General features: G+C 49.5%; 8 protein-coding genes across 8 annotated transcripts in view; 6 read left to right on the top strand and 2 right to left on the bottom strand.

The window, feature by feature from the left end:
- The window catches only part of M430DRAFT_40453 (hypothetical protein), a 1,892-nt gene extending 1,051 nt beyond the window's left edge, over window positions 1–841 (top strand). The window contains exon 2 of the mRNA XM_024867395.1: window positions 22–841. Coding sequence (XP_024723309.1) covers window positions 22–481 — 460 coding nt within the window. The 3' untranslated portion in view covers window positions 482–841. The remainder of the gene's footprint in view (window positions 1–21) is intronic.
- On the bottom strand, window positions 530–1,746 carry M430DRAFT_215251 (hypothetical protein). The gene is made up of 3 exons (XM_024864530.1): window positions 1,093–1,746; window positions 1,010–1,045; window positions 530–846 (listed from the first exon to the last, which is right to left on the bottom strand). Exons 1-3 carry the CDS (start codon window positions 1,639–1,641, stop codon window positions 754–756), a joined length of 678 nt encoding a protein of 225 aa, XP_024723310.1. The 5' UTR covers window positions 1,642–1,746; the 3' UTR covers window positions 530–753.
- Window positions 1,747–2,676: 930 nt separating this feature from the next.
- On the top strand, window positions 2,677–4,273 carry M430DRAFT_33806 (hypothetical protein). Its single transcript, XM_024866433.1, has 4 exons — window positions 2,677–2,978; window positions 3,038–3,057; window positions 3,109–3,561; window positions 3,617–4,273. The coding sequence occupies exons 1-4, from the start codon at window positions 2,797–2,799 to the stop codon at window positions 3,910–3,912; spliced, it is 951 nt and encodes a 316-aa protein (XP_024723311.1). The 5' UTR covers window positions 2,677–2,796; the 3' UTR covers window positions 3,913–4,273.
- Window positions 4,274–4,561: 288 nt separating this feature from the next.
- M430DRAFT_117283 (hypothetical protein) lies at window positions 4,562–7,240 on the top strand. Its single transcript, XM_024861664.1, has 2 exons — window positions 4,562–5,623; window positions 5,673–7,240. The coding sequence occupies exons 1-2, from the start codon at window positions 4,712–4,714 to the stop codon at window positions 7,095–7,097; spliced, it is 2,337 nt and encodes a 778-aa protein (XP_024723312.1). The 5' UTR covers window positions 4,562–4,711; the 3' UTR covers window positions 7,098–7,240.
- Window positions 7,241–10,725: 3,485 nt separating this feature from the next.
- On the bottom strand, window positions 10,726–12,856 carry M430DRAFT_136029 (hypothetical protein; the record flags this gene model as incomplete). The annotated part of the gene is made up of 3 exons (XM_024862438.1): window positions 12,280–12,856; window positions 11,280–12,228; window positions 10,726–11,226 (listed from the first exon to the last, which is right to left on the bottom strand). The coding sequence occupies exons 1-3, from the start codon at window positions 12,570–12,572 to the stop codon at window positions 10,726–10,728; spliced, it is 1,743 nt and encodes a 580-aa protein (XP_024723313.1). The 5' UTR covers window positions 12,573–12,856.
- Window positions 12,857–14,480: 1,624 nt separating this feature from the next.
- On the top strand, window positions 14,481–16,427 carry M430DRAFT_136032 (hypothetical protein). The gene is made up of 6 exons (XM_024862439.1): window positions 14,481–14,695; window positions 14,767–14,841; window positions 14,906–15,657; window positions 15,715–15,847; window positions 15,899–15,972; window positions 16,026–16,427. Exons 1-6 carry the CDS (start codon window positions 14,579–14,581, stop codon window positions 16,108–16,110), a joined length of 1,236 nt encoding a protein of 411 aa, XP_024723314.1. The 5' UTR covers window positions 14,481–14,578; the 3' UTR covers window positions 16,111–16,427.
- Window positions 16,428–16,835: 408 nt separating this feature from the next.
- Window positions 16,836–18,320, top strand: M430DRAFT_26191 (hypothetical protein; the record flags this gene model as incomplete). The annotated part of the gene is made up of 1 exon (XM_024865358.1): window positions 16,836–18,320. One exon carries the CDS (start codon window positions 16,836–16,838, stop codon window positions 18,318–18,320), a length of 1,485 nt encoding a protein of 494 aa, XP_024723315.1.
- An 853-nt stretch (window positions 18,321–19,173) lies between these two features.
- M430DRAFT_97231 (hypothetical protein) lies at window positions 19,174–20,775 on the top strand (the record flags this gene model as incomplete). The annotated part of the gene is made up of 2 exons (XM_024870018.1): window positions 19,174–19,540; window positions 19,649–20,775. 2 exons carry the CDS (start codon window positions 19,174–19,176, stop codon window positions 20,773–20,775), a joined length of 1,494 nt encoding a protein of 497 aa, XP_024723316.1.
- Window positions 20,776–21,052: the final 277 nt, after the last annotated feature.

Genomic DNA, 21,052 nt, shown 5'->3' on the forward strand with positions numbered 1-21,052 from the left:
TGTGGAGTGCTCGATCATGAGGTCTGATATCCGCTCGTTTGCTGAGGCCGGCGCGGCGGGTTTTGTGTTCGGGGTCTTGACTGATGACCACAAAATCGATCTTACTTTGAACGCGTGGCTGGTTAGCGAAGCTGCTGGGAAGCCTTGTACTTTCCACCGCGCGTTTGATGAGCTTGAAGGTGAGGCGGACGAGATAGAGTTGCAGTTGGAGGTGTTGATTAAGTGTGGGTTTAAGGCTGTGCTTACCAGTGGTGGGGCGCCGAATGCCGTAGAGGGGAGGCAGAGGCTGGCAAGGCTGGTAGAGAGGGCTAATGGTAGGATCGATGTGATTGTTGGTGGTGGAGTGAGGAGTGATAATGTGGAGGTTCTGAGGGAGACGGGTGCTAGCTGGTTTCATTCTAGTGCTATCGTGGATGGTGGGGAAGTTGCGAGTGGGCAGGAGGTGAGGGCGTTGAAAGAGAAGCTGGATTCCTGGCATTAAATGCCGTTTCCATTGTCTACTGATTATCTCTGAACATGTTGGCGAAGGAATAAAGCGGTGGGTGAATCTTAGTTCGTTACCCCTATCTCACATCCTTCCGTACTGCTTAGATGCTTCCGCAATGCCCGGATCCTTCTGCATTCAAATTTGGTCATCTCAAGCGTCCAGACAGATCGCTCTGCAATAAACCGCTAAAGTACAGTACAATTGATACCCCAGAGTGGGGTTGCTAAAACAAGTCCCAATACGCAAAGCGAGTTTGAGTATAGTAGTTATTGGGCCCCATCTTTCATTGTTTGAGAATTCTGTCTAGGTATTGAAACCCCTATGGGTGGGGATATGCTCCTTTTCTTGTTGGGCGGTTCCTGTGATATCAAGGGATAGTTAGCTCTCGATATTCTAGGGGCAGGTGGGTAGGTACCAGTTTACATGCTCTGGAGGGAGGTGGTGATCTTGCTGGACCGTATTGCTATGCGACCTAGCCTCATCCCAGCCCCTCTTGTGGGAGATGGAAGCATCGCCACCAACCTCTCTAACGGTAACCTGCAGACCCTCCTTGGGCTCCTACAAAGAATCAGCTTCTGCATGCTAAGCCAACATCTTCTCCCTACCTCACTCTCAGTACCTTTCATCTCGTCAGACATCTGGTCTTCGTCTTCGTCCGGATCTCGTTCGAAAATCCCACCTTCATCTTCTTCGTAAGCATCGATGTCCTCTCCCATCTCCCCAGAAATCAGATCTTCATTCTCGTCTTGGTCTGCCCCGTAATAGTTGAGGCCGTCTTCGATATCACTAGACTGATATCCGTCTTCATCTTGATCTTCCTCAGAATCCCGATTCTCCTCTTCCACCTCTGTATCGTCATAGTCATCATAGTCATCATAGTCATAATCATACTCATCGCCGTCAGGATCCTGCCATTCAACGTTCTGCTCGGGGGCTCTCAAGTTCTCCACGGTAACGGCCTCTCGACACTTTGGACAAGTGACTCTCTTTGCGGCGGCGACCAGGCTGCCAAGCCAGTAGCCGATACACTCTGAGCAATGTAACTGCAGGTGGCAGCTGAGGCGCACCGCCTCTGCGGTGACAGGGTCGAGGCAGATGGGGCAGGTGACCGAGGGCGACGGGTCGTGGTTCGAATAGATCAGGGATGAAGGCATGATGAGGTGGTGGAGTTGATCGAGGAAGACGGGTCGATAACTATCAGGGGTTCTTGTAGTAGAAAGTTGGTGCTTCGAATGAACAAAGGAAGAATAACTAGGCGAAGATATCCAGGTCCCTACAAGGTAGAGCGGGAGCGAGGCTCACCTTTGTTGGCGAGACTGGCATTCACTTGAACTTGAAATGTCTCGCGTCTCCTTTAGGTGAATATGCATCTGGAATCTTCTCGTTTCTCATGTTTATGCTTGAGGGATTCACTGCCTCGAGAAGGAGGCTCGGTGAAGGGGGGAACAATGAAAGAGAAGCCAGGCGCGTTGGGATTGGATAGAAGCGAAAAGATCACGTGCCAACAGAAATACCGACGACAAGGGGGATGGATACCTCAGTCAGCACATCTTGTCAGGGAATGTGCTGTACAGTACATGCGGCGTGCACATCAGAGCGGACATCCAAGATATCTTACCTTTACATAGAACACCTTATTACACCGTAGCAGTCTGGCAGTTCTGCCACAAAAGACCCGTACAGACTCCAGAGCCATCGAAGCGAGAGTCCGGACTCCGAATAGGGGTGATGAGTCATCCTGTTTGCACTCGATGCAAACTTTTCAGGCCGGGTATAAGCGAGGCGCGGCCAACTAGCGCGGGTGGGAAAGTATTTAGGCTCAGCCGCCCCCTCTGAACTTCCCTTCTTTTCTCTCCATCTTAGTGCATGGGTTTTACGCATATCAGTGAGGATTCGTCCGAGATTGCGTTTTTGCTAGTTGAAAACTATAACCATGACCACTCCAAGTGGGCTGCGGCCTGCTTGGGAATCTTTGGAAACAAAACCATCTCGAGAGAGACCCCTTTTCTTATTTTTTCATTGCGAACAGCCCCTTGTGGACTGTCGTGAAGAAGAAATACCTGGGATGCGGGGATGCGTAGACGGATGGCTATATGACTGGCAATGCACTCTATATCTCGAAGTTTCTGATACTACCTGATGTATTGTAGCTACACTGTAATATCCTGCCTTGAGCGTGAACGTGTGAATGTAAATATGACAACTTGGCGGACCGACGCGTCAACAAGCTCTCTGCTGGTTGATGACATAGCTCCCGATCGACAACACCACGATCTCTGAAAGCCCCAAGGCTTCTCACCACCACAACCATGGCAAAAACGGCTCTCATCACCGGCGCGACAGGCCTGCTAGGAAGACAGGTCGTCAAAGCCTTCGAGAGACAAGACTGGGCCGTCGTAGGCACCGGGTTTGCGCGCGCAAACCCTCCCGCAACCCGGAAGCTCGACCTTGGCTCCGAAGCAGACATCACAAAGACATTCGAGGAGGTCCAGTAAGTTCATTCTCTACGTGTAAACTGTATGTACTGTAAACAGCATTGACGGTCTAAAGGCCGCAGGTTGTGGTCCATTGTGAGCGAGCTCTCTCTGCCAGACAGATGAGAACAGGCTGACGTCTTCCAGGTGCGGCCAACCGCTTCCCAGATAAATGCGATCGCGATCCCGAAGGCACACGAGCTCTCAACGTCGCGGCCTCTGCCTCCCTCGCAAAGATCTGCGCTGCGAAGTCGATCTTTCTGATCTATATATCCACTGACTACGTGTTCCCCGGCACCGAAGGCGACGCGCCGTACGAGGCGACGAGCACCCCCAAGCCACCGAATCTCTACGGCCAAACCAAGTATGAGGGCGAGAAAGCTGTATTGGCGGAATATGAGAAGGCGGGCAAGCCCGGTTGGGGGGTCGTGTTGAGAGTGCCGGTTCTATATGGCGAGGCTGAGAACCCCTCGGAAAGCGCTGTCAATGTGCTGATGGACGCGGTCTGGAAGGCCCAAGAAAAGGATGCGGCTATCAAGATGGACCACTGGGCCATTCGATATCCTACCAATACTGAGGACGTAGGGAGAGTCTGCCATGGTATGTTCTCCCAAGCCATTTTTCGCATCCTTCCTCTAACAGAGTTATGCCACAGACGTGGCTGCCAAATATCTCGAGACCGAAGACAAATCGACCCTCCCCAAGATCCTGCAGTTCTCATCCGAAGACAAATACACGAAATATGAGATGTGCCAGCTCTTTGCGGAGATTATGGGCTTGCCGCTGGATGGCATGATAGCGAACACGGAGGGGAATGACCCTAACGCCAGTGTTCAGAGACCGTATGATTGCCACCTCTCGACAAAGGCACTGAAGGATCTGGGCATCAATGTTGCTACCATGGATTTCACGGGCTGGTGGAGGCGTCAAATGAGGGCATATAGGAAATAATGTAGAGATGGAGGCACGGATGGTGCGATGCTGCAGTGGCTGGGACATTGGCAAATGCATACTGCGGACGGACAGTCTGTACAGTCCAAGCACCGGCTTCTCAATCATCCACCTCCAATCCCAGACAGTCAAGGCTCTCATCGACGCGTCGTGACCTGACTCGAGTCATCCAGCTCTCAGGAATATCGGGATTCTGCTATATGTTGCAGAGACTGAGACTTTTGAGATGAGATATATACACTTGCAATCGCGCAATCATTGAAGTCAGACAAATGCCCAAATTACGCGTGATTGACGCGTTCTAGTCTAGATGGTTATTGACAATAGCCACAATAGCCCGAGTTATAGCTTCATCCAACATCATGAGCCTTTTACCCCGGGAATGAGGGGTGCACGGTCCATATGTAGCATCTTCATAGAATCTGACGTCTTCTCGATCCATGATCTTCAAGCATTGACATAGAGATTCCGCAGCACTTCTTCTCTTTCTCATTCTTTTAATTTATTTTGATTTTCATTTCTCAATTCAATCGTTTTTTAAACTTTTCCCTCCGGGAGATCTGCATGAGATCAGCGGCGGCAGGCATTGCTAATTTAAGGGATCGCGCTATTGAGAAACACCGAGTTCCCGTAAATTTCCTCGTTGAACCTCCTCTGCACTACTCTGCACTGCTTCGCCGCGTCCGCCAGATCCATCAAAAATACATCTCTTCACGGTATCATGCTCTTGCATGCCAATCGCAACGCCAGTAGCACAAGACAACAATACAATCTTTGTGGAGCGTTCTGATCCTCCACAATGTCCCAGGACAACGAGGCCGAGAAGGATGTTGCGACGGTGACCCCGCCCAAGTACTCCCGGTACAGAAGCGTGAGGCGGGCTGCGAAGGAGTCTCCTCCTGTACTTCAATCTTCACCGGAACCTGCAACTGCACCGGTGGTGCCGGAGAACAATGATCACATTGCTAAGAGGAGCATGTCACGGTATCGACATCCCAAGACCGGTCCCAGACACGATCAACTCGCAAGCCCACCAGCACATACGAGTCCCCCGGTTGCCGCCGCAAGTCCGCCTCCGTACCAGTCGAACAATCCGTACAATCCGTACCATCCGATCAACCCGAACAACAATCCCTACAGGTCGAATAATCCGTACAACCCGTTCAGCCAACCTGTCAGAAGAGCCACGGAGCCTGTGCCCGCGAAGCAAAGGTACGACGCGAGAAGCGCCAGTGTTGGGAGACAAATCCCGCAGAACTACCAGGAGACCGAGAGCGAGCGTCTGCAGCGGGAGGCTAGGGAGGCCCAAGAGCAGGAAGAACAGGAACGGAGGGCTCGCCAGCAGCAGGAGGAGGAAGAACAGAGGATCCTGAGAGAGACCGAGGAGAAGTTGGCGGAACAGAAGCGGAAGGACCTGGAACGACTCGAGGCAACATTGGACGCTGCCGTGCAAGCACCTGCAGCACAGAAAGTCTCGACCCCCGTCATAGAAAGGCTTAACTTCTTCTCGAGAAAGCGCGCCAAAACGAAGACCAGTCCGCCAGCGGCTTCTTCTGTTGGAACACCCTCGTTGTCAACAACACGTTCGCGTGCAAGCAATGATACTCCACCAAAGAGCAATGAACTTCCTCGTCAAGGGAGTGAGCAGGGAGAGTCAACCTATCTGCCCGGCACAGATGCACCAATATCTGCTGTCAATTCTGGGGAACGAGTACGAGTCTTAGAGTCACTAAATATCTACAGTGCTAACATGTTTACAGAGAGTATTGGTCCGCTACAGACAATCCTCGATCAATCTTCCCGTAACTCCCGATACTACACCTTTTGATATCATTCTCTCTGCTGCCAAGATTCTGAGCCATAGTATTGCTCCTTCTTCGACCGTTATGTTCGAATCGTATACCCAGCTTGGCCTAGAGCGTCGAGTACGGCGCTATGAGCGTATCAGAGATATCATGAACTCGTGGGATCGTGACACCCAAAACGCTCTCGTTCTTCAAAAGTCCGACGCTCCAAAGTTCGACATCGATCTCGAGTCTGTCCCACTGAAAGCACCTGCCGGTGTGACAGTACATATGCACCATTCCCAGAGGCCGAACAGGTGGAACAAAAGATACATCACGATCCTTTCTTCTGGGCAAGTAATCATGTCCAAGAAATCCGAGTCCAAAATGACAGACAAAGATGTTGTGAGCTTGTGTCACTTGTCTGATTTTGACATATACTCTCCAACTGCCACGCAGTTAGGCAAGCTTAAGCCTCCAAAGGAATTTTGCTATGCCGTGAAAAGCCAGCAGAAGACCACTATGTTCATGAATACAGAGAATTTCGTTCACTTCTTTAGCACCGACGACGAGTCCACGGCACAGAGATTGTACGATACAGTTCAACGCTGGCGAAGCTGGTATCTGGTGCACAAGATGGGCGACGGGAAAAAGAAGGGAAAGAAAAGTGAGGACCTGACCGACACCCAAACGGGTACGAAAACGGGGCCGGGTCACAAGGGCAGGCGCTCAGTCGACGATAACGAGTACGTCATCGGTTCTTCCAAACCTATGAGGAATAGAAACCGTTTTGGTAGCGAAGGCGACGAATACGATTCGGAAGAAGAGAATCGCCCACGTCAAATCCCCTTCCATCTCCGAAATAGCATCTTAATCTCTCCTTCAGCCGCAAAGCTAGACGAAAAACGGCATCCACCTCCAGTTTCTTATCGGTTACCTCCTGAAGCAGAAGAGGAATTCGCCGCTACGAGCCTTCTTGGAAGATCCTACTCCCAACGCCTCAAAGCACAAAAAGAACGTGAAGCTCAAGCACAACCCTCTGGGCCGTTCGTTGATGGCCCATCTCTTCTCAATGGTGGTATTCCCCAACGCTCGCAATCTACGCGCAAAGCACGACCAGAACCCGTGGAACCAGGCACCGGCGGATTAGGCGGGCATAAACCTCTGCTTGATTTCACGCCCCAATTCAAAGAAGCGCCACAATGGGATAAATCAGGGAAGGGCCGTGGTGTAGTCCCGCCTTCCGGAGTACCGCTTGTGGAGGCTGCGACGACCCCGGACTTCGGATTGGATCTTCCGCAGACGACGTTATTTAGAAGGGATGCTAGCGTGAGAAGGCCGGGTACTTCAGCTGGAGGTGGTGCATTTATAAAGGGTGGACTGATATCTGGGAAATCCTAGTGGGGTCTTTGTCAGAGAAAAAGTTGATGCTTTAAGGGGATGGGAGATGGGAGATGGTTAGGTACCGTCATGATGTTATGTTTTCATGTGATACCCTCAAGTTTGTTTACCTTTTGATAGAATTATATATAAACTTCACGCACAGATCCGCAACTCCCTCGACAGCAAGACTATCGCTATTGCAAAAGCTAAGCGTGTAAGGATCCTCATCATCTACTGACGATGACTGATTACTTGGTATATCCATATCCTCGACCTCCCCCCCCCTTTTATCATCCATCATCCATCCGCTCCTGAGATCCCCAATCCCATCTAGATTCCGAGTCTACTCGCATATTCACATATCGCATACTACAAGTTTGTTCAGCTACACCCTACTCCGTACAGGAAGCTCCGAGACAAAACTCCGATTCTGCGTCTGCGTCTGAGACAGTAAGAGTGAGAGTGAGACTACAGTAGCGTCCAACCGCCATCCACTTTTGAGACTAGTGGAATCTGGGGTATATTGATAAGGGAAGGCTAACGAGAGGGGACGGATGTTGTCAATTGATGGGTGGGTTGATGGGGATTGATGGAGGAGGATTATGAGTTTGATGATATGGATGTTGATTTTTTCTTTTTTGGGGGGGGGGGGGTTGGCTACCTTACGAATGTGCTGAGGGGATAACAAATATCAATTACAAGGCTTATTGCCTTCTTCTCTTAGAAATTACCTATTGCCTAGAATATGTGGTACAACGGGGACGTTGCTGTGACCTTTTTAGGGATTCGATCCAACTAGGTTATGATATCACAAAAGATGAGATGCAAAGTACCTACGAAGTACGGATTTGTCAGCTCGCTTTGGTGATAGAGATGTTTAGAAATTTCGGTATGTACTTCAAGTATGTAGAATGGGTTGCAAGGTCGGAGTTATTCCCGAGAATATAGAATACATCTCACGTGAATGAAGGTGTTTCTACCTAGCTTCAAAGCCGCAAAACGTGGTGGTAGGTACCTTAGCTCAGCCACCCGCATCAAACCATTCTATGTTCAGCCTAGCGTAATCCGGGGTAAAGACGCTAAACCACATCCCACGCATTTCAAGATTCGCGACGTGCAACAAAACGTTTCTCTTTTTCTTCAACACGGAATATCTCACGCCACAACCAACCTACAGAAATTATAAAGAGTAGGTTTGAGAGCTTAGAGCTTGAAGTATAACTTCCATAACTTTTTATTAACATCGGAGGTATTAAGTTTTCGGAGATTCCACGCTAAAATTAGAGTTTGAGGCCTGAGGCTTAAAGATGCCTGAGGATACGAAACTAATCAAGCCACCACCGACGCTAACCCATATCTCGCGAATTCGAGATTCGCGATGTGCAACAGAACGCTTTACTTTTTCTTCAACGCTTAATATCTTGCGCCACAACGCTCTGATTAGAATTTGGAATAGCAATGCTGGCAACTTAGAGCTAGAGTTACAAGATCTGAACAGATTGTCCAAATCAGAGGAGGTAAAATTTTGGCGGGGTTTCACGCTAAACTTTAGTGTCCGAGGCCTGCAGCCTGCATAGATGCCTAAGGCCATAACGCTACTACTATACCCGCTGCTTTGTTGCACATCGCGAGGCCTCAAAGAATACCCTTTTTTTCAACACTTTATAACTCACGCCACAACGCTCCGATTAAAATTTAAAATAGCAGGTCCAGCAGCTTGGAGTTAGAGTTACAAGATCTGAACGATTTGTCCAGATCAGAGGAGGTAAAATTTGGTTGATTTCACGCTAAATTTAGAGTCTGGGGCCTGAAGCCTGCAGGCATGCCTAAGGCGATAACGCTACTGCTGTATCCGATTGCGCTACTGCTGTATCCGATCGCGCTACTACTGTATCCGATCGCGCTACTACCGTACCCGCCGCTTTGTTGCACATCGCGAGCCCTCAAACAATACCCTTTTTTTCAGCACTTAATAACTCAAGCAATACTGCACCGATAAAGAATTTAAACAGTGCGGGTGAAAGGGCAGAAGTAGAGGTCTAACTTTATATATAATTTAGGGAGATCAGAAGGAAAAAGTTGTGGTCGATTTCAGATCAGATTAGATCATTAGAGATTACGCTACTACTGTACCCGTCGCTTTGTTGCACATCGCGAGGCCTCAAAGAATACCCTTTTTTTCAGCACTTAATAACTCAAGCAATCTGCACCGATAAAGAAATTAAACAGTGCGGGTGAAAGGGCAGAAGTAGAGGTCTAACTTTATATATAATTTAGGGAGATCGGAAGGGAAAAGTTGCGGTCGATTTCAGATCAGATTAGATCATTAGAGATTACGCTACTACTGTACCCGCCGTTTTGTTGCACGTCGCGAGGCTTCAAATAAGACACTTTTTTCAACACTTAATAACTCAAGCAATACCGCACCGATAAAGAATTTGAATAGTGCGGGCGAAAGGGCAAAAGTAGAGGTCTTGTTTCTGTATTATTTAGAAGGATCGGAGGGGTTAAGTTTTGGTCGATTTTAGATCAGATTAGGGATTGAGGCGTCTTGAGGATGCGAGTTGATGCCTAAGGTCGCGATTGAATTGTGGTGAGGCAGGTAGATGGAGGAGGACCACCATCAATGAAGAGTAAGGTAAGGTAAAGGTCGGCAGCTATACGGAGTAGAAAATAATAGAAGTGCAAGAATGACATCTATATTAAATACTTAAGACCCAAAGCCTCAAACTTCCCTTCAGCCTACTTTCAAGGGACCAATCGCCCATCAAACCCGCCCTTCCGAGAGATTTCGCCAAGTGAGTAGCCCATAAAGGAGTAATGCCAGCATTGCGATGTGCAACAAAACTGCCTCGGAAGCGTGACTTCACATCACGTGAACCGCCCACTCTCTCGTCCCCGCGGAAGTCGCCATGAGCCCTGCGATGTGCAACAGAAATATCCATCCCTCTCTTCTATTCGCCCCTCCTAGACACATGTAAAATATCCCGTATACGCATGGGTCACATAAGAGTAATAATGGGTGCGCGAAGGAATAAATAACAAACAGGTACGCCCAGGTACTGACTAAGGTGAGTAAGAGGTAAAGGTTTGTAAGATGATGCAGATCCGAGGGGTGACTAAAGAATAAAATAAGCGGAAAATCGACAACAATAACAACGCATAGGACAGATGGCCGAGCTGGTTATGGCGCCAGGTTAAGGTCTCCTTAGCATACAGTTTCCTGGTCACGAAAGTGGCGTGGGTTCGAGTCCCACTCTGTTCACTTGCTTTTTGCTTTTTTTGCCTTTTTTTTTGTGCTTTTGGGTGGTATGGATCCCTCTTTTGGGGGGATGGGGATGGGGATAAGGAAGAGGATTTTTCCTTTTTGTGTGCCCCTGTATGAATATATTCTGAAAGATGCCCCTTATTGCGAGATGCCTATAAAGACACAGCAGCTGCAGCTACACATATACACACGTAGGACTGAAATCACATGGATGATCCCAAACGAACGAGTCAAGTCGTTATATGCTATAAACCTCGCAACGCAATAGCTAAACTCCCACCCGCAAAATGCCAAGTTCCCGCTCCCAATCCCAGCAAACCATCGAGTCCAGAGATCCCGAGCCCAGAGACCCCGAGCGAGTACAAAACATAATATTCATCAGCGCCATATGTCGTACTGGCTGCCTCTCTTCTTGCCTTCCCCCGCCGAACTCCTCGGTCTACCTTCATCATCCGCGGGAATAGCTAAGAACCCACCAAATCCGTTCCCAACAATGACGCTCTTCCTTGAGCCCCCGGCCCAGCTTCCCCTCGACCCGTCCCCGAGACCATAGCTGCTCACCGGTCGCGGCGCCGTCGCACTACCCCTCCTACCTCGTTCGCCGGGTTGGACGCTGGAAAAATTCCACTCCATCTCGTCTAAGCCTTTGCTGTAGACTTCGAGTTCTTGTTTCAATCCAGGTCGGTTTGCCATCTTGGCAAAGGGGTTATTGGAGCTGAAGCGTTGTGGATTGGGTGAGTAAGCAGAGGAAGGCGAGAGAAGAGGGGAAGAAATAGTGGATCTCGGTGAGAGTTTAGGGGAGGGTACATTGTCGGGGTCGAATGCGAATGCGGGTCTTGGGGGTGAGAGATCGAGGAGAGACTCGGGGAATCCGGGATCCTGTAAGGAATGTCAGACTAATGTCTCTGTATAGACAGAGGATTGAGACTTACGCGGACGTAGAGCTTACGAAGGGCTGGCAGGCCATTGGAAAGCAGAGAAGAGGTGAGGTACGCGTAGTAGCTCGCGGATGGATTGGAATAGGAGCCGGCAGAAGAAGCGGTTGTGATTTCGTAGTGCAGTGTACGAAGAGACGTGGAGGAGAGAGGTTGCACGCCAGCTGGGAAGGAGACGGCAACCGATTCATTGATCGATAGATATGTAAGTCTCGAAGCAGTGGCCAGAATATGCTGCAATGTTGTAGGGCGGATACCGGTGGCTGTGAGGGAGAGGCTCTTGAGAGTATCCTGGGTATCTGGACGAGAGAGATATTCTACCAGACCCTCAGCCGCGACATGGGAAAGCGTCAACTCGGCGAGAGCGGGCCAAGGAGGTAGGTAGTCGTTATGCTGGAATATCTGATCATCGAAAGACTTGATATTCGAGATTTTCAGAGCTTTCAGATGGTGTAATGAGCCTAGAGCATGTCGTAAGATGGTAGGATCCATATCGAGTTGTGACAGCTCCAAAACCTCAAGATTCGGCCATAGTGTTCCTCTTGCCAACAGCTCCAGACTTCTCTCCGATCCACCCATGTATACCATCTTTCTTAAATCCGGGCATCGTCCTTGGATTTCCTGCTTCAGGGTGTTGCAAGAAGCATCATCCATGAAAACACCCTCCGGCAGGTCGACATATCGAAGATTTGGCGTTACCGCAACAATCCGAGCGAGATCGGGCTTGGAACCCTCCCTTGTCATGTAAGATGTTTTGAGAATCTGCAGCTTCGAGGAAAGCCCAGTCCCATCGTCGCGAAGTGTCCTACAGAGCAATCGCAGTCGCGCCTGAGCGGTGTCTTCGGGTTCGGCATTGCGGTTCATGAACGATCTATGTTTACGCTTTTCGGCGAGAATCTCTTCGCGTTCGCAGTAGTGGACAGTATCGATCCGTATGCTGTGATACCTGCAGGCGCCGCATCAGCTCATATCCAATCTGCGGACTCGATATACCTACAAGACGTTCGAAGCCAGCTTCCTCCATCTTCGCGACACTTGCGCGCAGTGAGCTAGATCGCGGAGATCGCATAGCATGCACGTATCCTCCACAGCCGACTGTTCACAGGTCTCGTAGGTCTCATCGCGCGCGTGCGGGCATACGAAGCTGAAGATGCGCTCAAGTAAAGGTGCGGGGAGCTTTGCTATCAACTGCCCCGATACAGGCGGAGCACCGTATTGCTGCGGGAAGTTCCGAATCTGGTCGGGAGCTTGCTCAACGCCGTGGGCCTTCTTCTTCCTGAACCACTTCATGATTGATGCTGGAATCTGCCAGGTGGGTGATGGCGGTCACTCTTGAAGAGTGCGGGCGAAGGTGAACTTGGAGCGATGTCGATCTGATCCTTTGAGCAGCGTGCTGACCCTGCACTCGCCGTCCAACTGCTTTGCTTCTCTTTTATATTAAAGATTCAGGGGCGGCGCATGGTAAGCTTCAAAAGCCAGTGGGGTTGACCAGGGAAGATGCAGTGTTATAACAATCATTACACAGTCATATCTGTCGTTGTTGTCGTCGTGGGTTTGTCTAACTTATGGCTCAGGTCGAACAAAGCTCCCTTGTCACACGCCATGAAGCAGTTTCAAAGGGGCACAGAGGATTTATGATTGCTCGACACATTGGCAGGTCGGAACAGAGTCTTTGGAATGGAGAAATGATACATTAGGAGACAACACAAAGAGAGGTGAAGATGTCTATTCTTAGCATGAATGGGCTATTTCGAAGGCCAGATCTCGACAGAAAGCGTAAACTCTCCGCAGAAGCCACATAGTACCTACCTTAGGTCGAGTTTAAGGTGTCGACTAAGTACTTGAACTTTGCGGTGTAGGAAAAGCAACCAGGTCATTATCCAAAGCGTTTAATGATTTTTGGGTTTTTATTAGTGATCAGTCGAATCCATCGATCATTGTCTTTGGGAGGGGCTACGAGAGTCTACGAAGTACCGAGTAGAGTAGAATTACGAATTATCCCTCACAGAAAAGTCCACGGCGCATTGCTGAATGAAATCTTGGAAGAACCCAAGAACTTGGCTAGAAAAAAAGCAAAGGAGCCGCCCCTATTACAATGTCTCAAAGGATCTCCACGCTGCCCAGCCTCCCCCCTATTATCTACCCCCCCTATATCCACTCTTGGCATTGTTTGCTACCCAGCCAATAGAATCTCATTTCTGGATCTCGGTTTCCCCGTTTTCCTTTCCCTGTGTAAGGTAAAATCAACAACGAGAGTTTTGTTGACACGAACTGGCCCGTTTGGCTTAGTGGTACAGCGTCTCACTCGTAAATACTCGAAAATGAGAAGATCCGCGGTTCGATTCCGCGAATGGGCAGATGCAAGTAACTTGCATTTCTTTTCATTTTTTATTTTTTTACGGCGTGTTTCTTTCTCCTACTTTCCTTCTTTCTTTTCTGGCATTATTTTCTACCCTCTTCCGTATCTTTTTTTGCCTACCTGTAGATGGCAGGCTAAGTATTCGCTTAGGGCCTAGGCGGGTTGGCAGCTACCTTAAGGGACAGGAAGACTACAGGCTTCAGAGAGGAAGAATCGAATTAAGGAATGTCAAAAGCAAAATCAAAATCTACGACGACTTCTCGTCTCTGTCACTTCACAATATTTTCAGCCACCGGATCAATTACAGCCATTCCTCGCCAAGGCGCGCAGGATTATACAAGCCATATACTCGATGACCCGGCCGCGCATTATGTGCGGAGTCGCGAATCCTGGCGGGTAGAGTCTTGAACTCCGGGGCGAATGCTTCACTTCACTCCCCTTAACGTCGCTCTACTCCAGCCACTCGATAATGCATGCCGAGAACACTGAGGATGGTGTCGTGTTATTACTGGCCTGAACGGCGAGTCTCTAGAGTCTAGAGACAAAGTCGTGACGCGGATGATCCAGATCCAGGGGTACAGTATGACGGATAGATGGCTCCGCTGACAGCTTCCTCTTGACCCCTCCTCTTTTGGCTTCTGCTTGCATTGCACAATACTTTCATTCTACCTAATGCTTCTATCGGTAGAAGCGGCATTTGAGATCTACACTTACCTTATATTACATCCCGAGTGGGCGACTTCACGGACGTCCGACAGCCGAATGCAAGACAAGAGTCCGATGGTTATTCTTACCAATCCCAGGATTTTGTATTGGATAAGAGCTGCGGCGAATAAATGTCTGGCTGCTCTTCAACCCAAAGTGTTTTATTCTCCTATTCTATTCTGATCCAAGGAAGCTGTGACAATCTAACGGCGAGTTCTCGAGAAATATCAAAATGTCTATAACAACGACGGCCAGCGCCAAAAGATGGATTCTTGGCGACAAGTTCGAGCAGAGGATGCCGCACCACGATGGAATCAAGGCGCTGTGGGACACGAAATGGAAATTTCCCGTAAGTACCGTTGCTCGATGAGATTGTATCACAGTTACACTACATGTAACAGCCCTGATTGGAGATTTTAGTGTACGAAAAGTGTCTATCCTTTCCACGATGGTAAATTCGAGGATTTTGAACCCGTATTTGAACATCTGATCTCAGTAAGGCTTCAGCCCTAAGGTAGTGGAATCACGGAAGCACCCAATCATTCTAACAAGCTCGAAGAATAATATAAACGATGGATACGGCGATGCTTACACAGAAGCATTCTTCCCGATGGCAGAAAGCTTGACGCGCCAAGGAGACGAAGCTGCCTCTGCCAATGATCTAACGCGAGCGTCAGAATTGTATCTTCGAGCCGCATGCTTGTATCGTATCTCTCGCTTCCCATACATCACCAGCTTCCCGGAAGTAAGCTCGGCGACGAAGTGGAAGGCATGGCAGGCACAGAAGGATGTATACATGAAAGCTGCGAGCAAGTGGCCCGCTCCTGTGAGAGAAGTGATGATCCCACATACTTCCCGGGAGGGTGCTGATCGAGGCACAATCCCTGTCTACGTGCGTCTTCCTGAGAAAGGGGCCCAAGACGGCGGAAAATTTCCTGTCGTGCTCTTAATCACAGGTCTGGATGGTTACCGGCCAGATAACACCCAGCGAAGCGATGAATTCATCGCCCGCGGATGGGCTTGTGTTATTGCAGAAATTCCTGGAACGGCCGATTGCCCAGCTGATCCCAGTGACCCAAATAGCCCGGACCGCCTCTGGACGAGTGTGCTAGATTGGATGGGAAATCAAGGCACTTTTGATATGAAGCGTGTGATGGTGTGGGGACTGAGTTGCGGTGGCTATTATGCTGTGAGGATTGCACACACGCATAAAGAGAGCCTGAAGGGTGCTGTCGCACAGGGCGCCGCAACCCACCTCTTCTTTGGTAGGGATTGGATGGAGAAGGCTGATGGCCATGAATATCCGTTTTCGTAAGCTTCGGTCAAGAATCTACCAAATCCCGTTATCGAGTGCTAATTCCATGCTAGCCTTTGGCCCGCGATGGCCATGAAACATGGTTATGCCACAGCTGAGGAATTCATAGCCGGTGCGCAGAAGAAATTCTCTCTGCTAGAGACTGGCATTATGGAGAAGCCATCAACAAGGCTTCTGCTTATCAATGTAAGCAACGACAGGCGGAAATGTGTCGACTGGTGCTAATAGCTGTCACAGGGAACTGAGGATGGCCTCATGCCAGTTGAGGACTCGATGCTGCTTTTCGAATACGGGACTCCAAAAGAGGCGAGGTACGCTCTATTCATATATTTGAAGAGGACTTCCTTCTCTGATAACCTATTAGATTCTTCAGCAACGCACTACACATGGGATATCCGATGGCAAATTCGTCGGTATACCCGTGGATGGAAAGTGTCATGGCCAGTTAATCCAAGGTAAGGGATTCCAGAAGGGTCGATTTTGGTTCTGGTCGTCAACTATTCTTTACAATCCGAAACCATTAATTGAATACTCTGAATACTTCTCAAAAAACCTTATTCGTTTTGGATAAATTCTCATTGTCCTGGTCGATACTTGCTAGGCGCTCTTTGTTCCATCTCTACAGTCAGACATTGTGCTCAACTATTGCTCTTGTCTGAACATGCGTTGGTCTCATATTCCTGCACAGTGCTCGAGTATCAGCATCAAGAAAGATATCTTTATCGGTTGATCAAGGCCGCATGTTTCATTTCGCGTAGTTCACGTCTACATATCTGAAGATTATTTTTGAGATTATATCAGCGTGATTCTCGCAGAGTGAGGTGGTCTAACGAAACATACAAAGAAGTTTTGGGTATCTCGATAAGAAAGAATGTCGAGGAACAATACTCTCGCCATTGTCCAACTTCATCCTTTTCTTTCACTCTTCCTTACCTTACCTTGTTCCATTGTTTTAGACCTCAACTTTCAAGTCCTCGACAGTGCCCAGTCACTGATACACATTTATTTCCTTCACCTGTCGCTTGCGCAGTTACTTTACTTAAATCTTCAGCTTCTCGTACTAATATCTCTCTTATCTTTACTTAAGAATATCTCTCGAGCAGCTCTACAGCACAAGAAAAGACCAAACATCAATTCACGCGCGTAAGATCGGCCTTGTCCCTTAAAACCCAAGATGTCCTCTAGCATGCAGGATAGTTCCGCAGCCGAGCATCCTACCATCTCTCTCCTTGAATACGACAGCGATAGCGATTATAGCACGAGCTTTTGCAGCACGGACGACTACTCGGATGACTTGTTAGATGACAACCTCGACAACAGAAATGCTCTTGCCGAGTGGCGCACCCAATATCGATTTTCTGGACCCCTAACTGAACGGAAAAGAAAAAGAAAAGAAGCCAGCAAGGATGATGATGATGATGATGATGAAATGCTACTCGAAGAGCGAGACAACTTCCAGTCTCTAACACACGAAAGTAATCAGGGAGAACGTGAACGCAATGAAACTCCAAACGCAGAAGACATCAAAGCCTGGTATAAAGAATGGATAGCCAATCCAGAGAACCTGAAGGAACCAGAACCAGAGACACCGTGCCTGCCTAGAGCACCATCCCATCTCGTTCCCGGCACCGAAGAATACTTTGAATATTTCACGCTTCTCAGGAAATATCGCCGGGCTCAACGCATTTTCGATCTCGATTCCAGCGGTCAGGGTTTTCGAAATCCATTCACTGAACGGCGTCGCGGATCTGAGGGATGTGCACCAAGATCCTCCATATCGCCAAAGTCTAAAACTACGACGGAGATGCGGGGTGGATATAGGAGTGCTGGGGAGCAAGAAAGTGGTGGGATTTACAACCCCTTTGAAGGGAGTGAGGTAGAATCATCCAACCCCTCGAGTTCCCGCACATCCTCACCTGATCTTATTATCCTTGGAAGCGTTTCGCAGCACTTTGTCACAATCCAGGAGCCCACCCATTCATTCTCATCCCAGACCGCACAGCTGTGCTCCGCAGAGAATGAATTACTCACTGATCAGGCTTTCCAGAGCGCAGCCGCGGATTTCCTCAACCCAATCAACGTTGAGCTTCTCGTCGCTGAGCACCAGGACCTCGGATACACCATCACCAACAACGACGAACATCCAGCCAAGTCCGGCTACAGAATCCGCCATGACTTCTCACCCCACGAATCAAGAGAGGGATGTTATTGCCACTGGTGCCAAGCGGACCGAGACAACGACGCGGGCGAGATGCCCGAACCGCACGATCCGAATGCCTGGTGCCATTGTCCCACCTGCTCAATATTCCGCCTCGATCAGCAGCTGGCAGAGGTACAGACACAGCTCGGGACGGAGATGCAGACGCACGAGGCACAACAATCCCGAATGCAGGAGCGCCTACAGAGAGTCCACTCGTTACGAAAAGTCCGGGAAGAACTGATGGAGCGGCGCCAGAAGATCGCCGGGGAGTCAAAGACTGCTGAAGAACAAAAGCGCCGGGCATCTAACGATGTGATGGAGTACCAATTTGATATCTCGGGGCCCCCGCCGCCTGCTCGAGAAAGGCGGGGGGACAGCGGACAGGAGGACAAAGAGAAGCGATATGGAGGGCTTTTTGAATGGGTTGGGAGACAGCTACGGGATTCTGATGAGGAATGAGAACTTCGAACCCCTTCCTTCTTAATTCCCCGGTCTCAGGGGAAGCAAGTAGGCGAGCGTGCGCATCCTGGTGATGAGTCGCCTGTCAAAGGAAAAGAAAAACCACATAGGGAAAAAAAAGAGGATTTCAGGGAATAGGGGATACTCTGATTTCTATGTAATAAATCTGGCATCTTTTACATTTCATCATATGATAATCATGGAATTCAATTCAATCCAATCCAATTCAACACTATCCATCCACAAACTTCACAAAACAAAATAGACAAAGAAAGGGAATAATCCAGTTAAAGCACCTATCACCTCTGTAACCGAGCCGCAAGCATACCTTATCTGATTAAGAGACTCCCTATTTCAACTGGCCCAGATTCTAAACCCGACGATCTTTGTACGTACGCAAGACTGTCTGTTCAAGGGGGTTGTCGTTAAGCGAGCGCTAGTATACCCCCCCCCCCCCCTTTTCCCCATCTATTAACCCTCCTTTACGTACGTTCGCTTTCCTAGTGCTTACAGTACAACGTCAGCTTATCACACCGCCTCGAAACATCACGAACGACCGGAGCCTAGAAGATAACGATAAGAATCGTGTGTGAATGCTACATTAGGCTCAGAGTGCGTTACTTGCTGTAGTATTTGAGTTTATATAGGGATATACGTATGTTTGCTTGCTTACATTGTATAGGATCAGAATCCTGATCACATATAGCTACCCCGCACGATGTCTTCTAGCTGTATAAAACATCTAACAAAAGCTCTCATTGTGAGCTCCTATCATCCTCCAATCTTTTAACTTTTATAACTTAATTCCCCATCCCTCATCCATCACATCACATCACATCACATCATATCAAAAATGTCCACATCCAGCACCTCTTCCCAAGGGCCCCCCACCAGCATCGAAACCCGACTCTTCATCAACGGCTCCTTCATCCCCTCACAAACCGGCAAGAAATTCCCCGTCATCAACCCCGCCACCGAGAAGCTCACGGCTTCGGTCTACGAGGCGGAAGCCGTCGATGTAGATCTGGCCGTCGCGGCAGCGCAGGCGGCGTTTCCGGCTTGGTCCGCGAAGGGCGCGTGGGATCGCGCGCAGCTGTTCTTCAAATTGGCTACGCTGCTGGAGGGTGCGAATTCGGAACTCGCGAGGTTGGAGGCTGTGAGTATGGGGAGGCCGGTGTCTCAATATCGTGAGTGTCTGTTTTCTGTTTCTGTTTCTGTTTGTTTGGTAGGGGTTCGGGGGATTGCGGATGGGAGGCTGGCTTTACGATGATGAAGAGGAGGAGGATGAGCTCAGTCTAACGTTTAGAAAGTGGATGGGTTCGGCGCAGCGAGACTTCTTCGATATTACGCTGGCAAGGCAGCCGACGTACAAGGAGAATCATCTCTAAATACCCCCGGCTTTGTCAATCTGACACTCCGCCAGCCCTTCGGTGTCTGCGGCCTGATAATCCCATGGAACGCACCCATCTCGACCCTGATGGTCAAGCTCGCCCCATGCCTCATCGCCGGGAACGCCGTCGTTGTCAAGACGTCAGAGAAAGCACCACTAACAGGTCTTCTGCTCGCGCGGCTCATCCAAGAAGCCGGCTTCCCCCCGGGGATCGTTAATATCCTGAGCGGGATGGGACCCGTGTGCGGCGCCGCCATAGCTTCGCACATGCAAATCCGTAAGGTCGCCTTCACGGGGTCGGTGCGCACGGGGCGAGCAATCAAGAAGGCAGCCGCGGATTCGAACCTGAAAAAGGTCTCGCTGGAGTTGGGCGGGAAGAGCCCCTTGATCATCTTCGAGGATGCGGATCTAGAGAAGGCCATCCCGGCTGCGGCGGCTTCGATCGTGACCCTTTCCGGTCAGATGTGCATAGCTTCTTCGCGCGTCTATGTGCAATCGTCTATCGCGGATGAGTTTTCAAAACGTCTGGTTAGGGAGATTGAATTGAAAGGTAGTAACACGGCTGGGAATGACCCGCTGTCTCCTGCCACGGTCCGAGGACCGCAGGTAGATAAGTTGCAGTTTGATTCCATCATGGGCCACCTGAAAGAGGCCAAGGAAGCCGGATATCAGATTCTCACTGGCGGCGACAGGGACGGTGATGTGGGCTATTACATCCAGCCCACGGTGATCCTCAACGCGGATGAGAACAGTCGGGCGATAAAGGAGGAGATCTTCGGGCCCGTTCAATGCCTCAGCGTCTTCGAATCGGAAGAGGAAGTCCTCCGCTGGGCCAACGACACGGAGTTCGGTCTCTACGCAAGCGTGTATACGAAAGATATCTCACGCGCCCTTCGCGTGGCTAAAGGCTTCGAGGCTGGGACCGTGGCTGTGAATACTACAAGCCCCATGGTCGCTATGGATATGCCTTTCGGGGGTTGGAAAAGTAGCGGGGAAGGCAGAGAATTAGGTCCACACGCGTTGGACGCCTGGACCGAGATAAAGACAGTGTTGATTTCCCTCTGAGTTCTGGATATACCACAAATCGGTATATTGGGTATGAATTAGTTGAATAGCGCAACATATTCAACGGCCTCTCTTTTGTCTCTTTTCAGCCCACTTGATATCTCTTACCGCTCAAGGATAATTCTGCTCACCATCATGTACTGCTGTATAATGTCACTAGACAAACTTTGGACGTCTGTCCTGCGCAATTGGGCCCCCCATCCCAATTGAAGTAGAGCTCCTGCTTTGGACTTAGCAAATATTTGATTTACAAGGATGCAGCTATGAATGGTATCCG

This window comes from Amorphotheca resinae (genome assembly GCF_003019875.1).
Source record: "Amorphotheca resinae ATCC 22711 unplaced genomic scaffold M430scaffold_3, whole genome shotgun sequence".
NCBI classification, from domain to species: Eukaryota; Fungi; Ascomycota; class Leotiomycetes; order Helotiales; family Amorphothecaceae; genus Amorphotheca; species Amorphotheca resinae.